Consider the following 3,945-nt stretch of genomic DNA (forward strand, 5'->3'; position numbering starts at 1 on the left):
GAAAGACAGAAATAGGTGAATCTATATCTGTATTGATACTGGTATTGATGTAGGTGTCTAAATATTTGTGATGATATAAATGTCTAGATATCTGTATTTTTATAGATAGAGATGAATATTAAAATATATATATACTTTATCTGTATATAAATATGTAAATATATGTGCTGTATATTATATGATATGATATATGATGTAGGATATGATAGGATAGGATATATGATCGATATGTATATGATGGTGTATACACACACATATGTATGTGTGTATAGGGTTAGGCACAAGAATTTCTCACCTGCTGTAGAATGCAGGAATCACTTGTCTGAAATTACTGCCCATTTTAAGTATGATCCGGGCAGCCGTAGTGATATCTCAGGCCTCTCCCATGGTATTTCCCTTTGGGACTGAACCTTGGCACCGCAGTGAAGAAGCCTGCCTGGTGTCTTCTTTCGGAGGAGGTGCTGATGAAGGCTGTGTCCCCTTCCCACAGCTGCGTGGTGGACGAAATGGATTTCTCAGGCATGGAGCTGGATGAAGCCCTGCGGAAATTCCAGGCCCACATCCGTGTGCAGGGGGAGGCGCAGAAGGTTGAGCGGCTAATTGAGGCTTTCAGGTAAGAAAATGAGCCCTGCAGCTCTACCGCTGCAACCAGGTGCTAGAAGCAGAGAACGCAACCAAGGCAGAAAACATGCAACAGCCATGGAGTGAATGGCCAGGGACCTCCCTTCTAAAGAGGGTGATCATGGAGGGGCTTCTGAAGCGTGGAGTCCTCTGTACCACTGCTGTGGCAGAACCACGACCTTTTCAGATGTTCAGTGGCATGAAGGGCACAAAGGGTCAGAGTGAGGCCAGTCCTGAATGTCTGCCAGCAACGGACTCCCTGTTCATTGGTGACTCACAGGAAGAGCACCACTGGGGTTTGCAGGGTGCTGAGCTGCTCTCTTGGTGCCTCCAGCAGAGTGGTTTGCCTTAAACAAGGCAGGCTGGAGTAGACACCTCCTATATTACCCTTACATAGAGACACCAGCCTGAGTAGTCCTCTCTAGTCTCACTTGCTCTTTTGGTTCCTGAGGACAAGAGGCTGAAGTTTCAGTGACCTACTTCAGCCACTGGTGGGTAAATTTGCCTTCAGAGAGTAGTTAATTCCTTCAGTTTTGTGTGAGGGGTGGAATGAAAGGAGTAATTTGATCTGCTTGTGATGAAGCCATTGCCATCCTGGAGCAGAGGACTCCCATGTCCCATGTTAAGTGTGTGCATCCCTCCTGCTGCAGCCAGAGGTACTGCATGTGTAACCCAGATGTGGTCCAGCAATTTCACAACCCGGACACCATCTTCATCTTGGCCTTTGCAATAATCCTCCTCAATACGGACATGTACAGTCCCAACATCAAGCCTGACAGGAAGATGATGCTGGAGGACTTCATTCGCAATCTGAGAGGTGAGGGTCCTGTTTTTTTAATTTTTTGCCCTCTTGCTGCTCTAAATTCTGCCTAGGTAAAGGCAAAAAAACCCTAGTGGAGACGCCTTTCTCAAGGGCTGCTGCTGCTGCTCCCTGTGACTCAGACATAGAGGGCCATTTGAGGTGTCTTCTAGGATGCTTCAGAAGGGGAAAATCTAAGCTTTGTCTTCTGCAGAAAGCTGTCCAGTCTTCTCAGAAACCAATGATTTTCTTTGAGAGATGGTTTCGTGTTTTAATAGATCTCACTACTTGGGAGCAGTCCGTTCTATTACATTTTCCTATTGTTCAGCTCCATCCTTCTTAGACTTGGCTGGATTGTGCTAAACAGGCCCTTTCCCTCCTTACTGCTTTGAATATATGAACACGTTTTCTTTCTGTTCAGGCTAAATCTTCCCCCTCTTAATTGCTTGCAATTACTTATAGTAACTGTAGGAGTGACAGAGTTCATGCATATATTACCTTTTTACAATTTCTGATACATCAGTTCCCAGAATCAATTTTCCTCTCTTTTCAAGGTCAGTCCTTGCTGTGTTGGTAACAGGTTGCTAAAAGCACTTTTTCAGATGTGGTCGCAACATAGTCACATATAGAACCACTGCCTCCTCTTTATTTTCAGATCTGCTAATGCAGCTTAGTATTGTTTGGCCTTTTTGACATCATGTCTAGACAAATTATTGTCTAATTTCCCAGCCGTGTTCACTCCTAGGTCACCCCAGGTCAGCCATCTTCCAAGTGTTTCTTACTGCACATCTGCAATTCAGATGAAGCTCCCTCCAAGTTTTTCCAGTGTAAAGCTCTGTCTAGATTTTGAATTTTGGTGGGTTCCTTTGACTTGTTGTTTCTTTGTCCTGACTGCTGTTCAGAAAGTGTTGTCTCAGCCTCCCACACCTTCCTTAATTTGACATCCACTGTGTTATCCACTTCAGACTGGTGTAATGTGACACTGAAGCCCTCTTATATTTGCTGAGATATTGAATGGGACTGGTACCTGCCGTCATCCCCTGATAGCCCTAACTCAAAAGATTTTTTTATGTTAACTTGTTCTTAGAGTTGCTTGAAAATCGGCTGATTCACATCACAGTGAATTCAGCCAGCTGAGGGTGTCTCACCTCCAGTGTGTAACACACCACAACTCACTAGAATGAGTGAATGTCACCCCACAATAGACAAGGGGAGACACTTCATTCCTGACACCTCTGCAGGCCAATGCCCAGGTCAGTAGCTTCACAAGCCTGTGTTTGAAAAAAGACATTCAGGCTTGATTTGCCAGGGCATAGATGAGGGAGCCAGGAGATGACAATGCCACTCCGTTCCCAGCAGTTCGTCACCTGCATCACTCAGGGTAGTACATCTCAGACCAGAGACCATTGCTGGAGGGAAAGCTGAGAAAATAAATATAAAATGACTGAAGGAATTCAATTCAGAGGAAAGACTTGCAGTTTAATTTGTGGTGTTTGGCTCAGGGAAGGGTGAAAGAAAACTTCTCTGCCATGCTTTCCAAGGGCCAGACAGCAAAATTTGGAGAGTTATCTAAGGAGATGTAAAAGAGGAAAAGGGGCAGGGCCAAGACAGAGACATCAGAGACAGAGTAACAGGAAAGTATTACTCGTAGGAGACATCACAGAAGGAAAAAGGTGAAGGCCACCAAGCAAACAGGAAAGCTGATGCTTGCACTGGCAGGAGGAGCTGCTGAATCCCGTCATAGATCTCTTCCACATCTAGCACTTCTGATGATACGAAATCAATGCAGGGGTTGCTGCTGAGTGGCCCAAGATATATGAATGTGAAATTGTGGCTATAAAACCTTAGGGAACATATGGAAAGGAGCCACCATGCAGAGCAATGGAATAATGAAATCTTCTGCATTGGCATTGGAGATGTCAGTTTCTCCTGATGGTGCATCAAGTGTGTTAGAGCAAGAAAGAAGATAGCCTAAAGCAAAGGATTGCTACTTCCCTTCAATCTTCTCAGCATTGCGCAGTGCAGAGGCAGTAGTTGCCTGTCAGGGGCCACCGGTTCTTCCCTTTCCTTTCCTGCCTGCCTAGCCTGCCCAACATTTTCTCTGTTTGGCAGGGGTGGACGATGGTGCTGACATCCCACGGGAGCTGGTGGTGGGTATCTACGAGAGGATCCAGCAGAAAGAGCTAAAATCCAATGAAGATCACGTGACTTATGTTACCAAAGTGGAAAAGTCCATAGTTGGAATGAAAACAGTGAGTACCCGTAACCTTGCTGGTACCCACTCATCCCACTCACCCCCACCTCCCTCACTACCCTCTTTTCTGCATTTTTCCTCTATTTCCCTACTCCGCTTCTGTAATACTTTCCTTGCTTGCCTTGATGAATTTAATCCTTTTTCTCCAAACACTTTCATCTTTGCTATCTCATTCTTTCCTAATTTTGGGGGAATCTCCTTGGCCAGAGTTTACAGTATCTGGTGTGGTAACTGTTTGCCCAATAATCTCATGGCAGGTCCTGCCTGCCAG

General features: G+C 45.2%; 1 protein-coding gene across 1 annotated transcript in view; it reads left to right on the forward strand.

Moving 5' to 3' along the window:
- IQSEC3 (IQ motif and Sec7 domain 3) overlaps positions 1-3,945 on the forward strand; it is a 27,442-nt gene that overhangs the window by 17,391 nt on the left and 6,106 nt on the right. The window contains exons 3-5 of the mRNA XM_010132053.1: positions 491-613; positions 1,272-1,438; positions 3,533-3,672. Coding sequence (XP_010130355.1) covers positions 491-613; positions 1,272-1,438; positions 3,533-3,672 — 430 coding nt within the window. The remainder of the gene's footprint in view (positions 1-490; positions 614-1,271; positions 1,439-3,532; positions 3,673-3,945) is intronic.

This window comes from Buceros rhinoceros, unplaced genomic scaffold (assembly GCF_000710305.1).
Source record: "Buceros rhinoceros silvestris isolate BGI_N320 unplaced genomic scaffold, ASM71030v1 scaffold13252, whole genome shotgun sequence".
NCBI classification, from domain to species: domain Eukaryota; kingdom Metazoa; phylum Chordata; class Aves; order Bucerotiformes; family Bucerotidae; genus Buceros; species Buceros rhinoceros.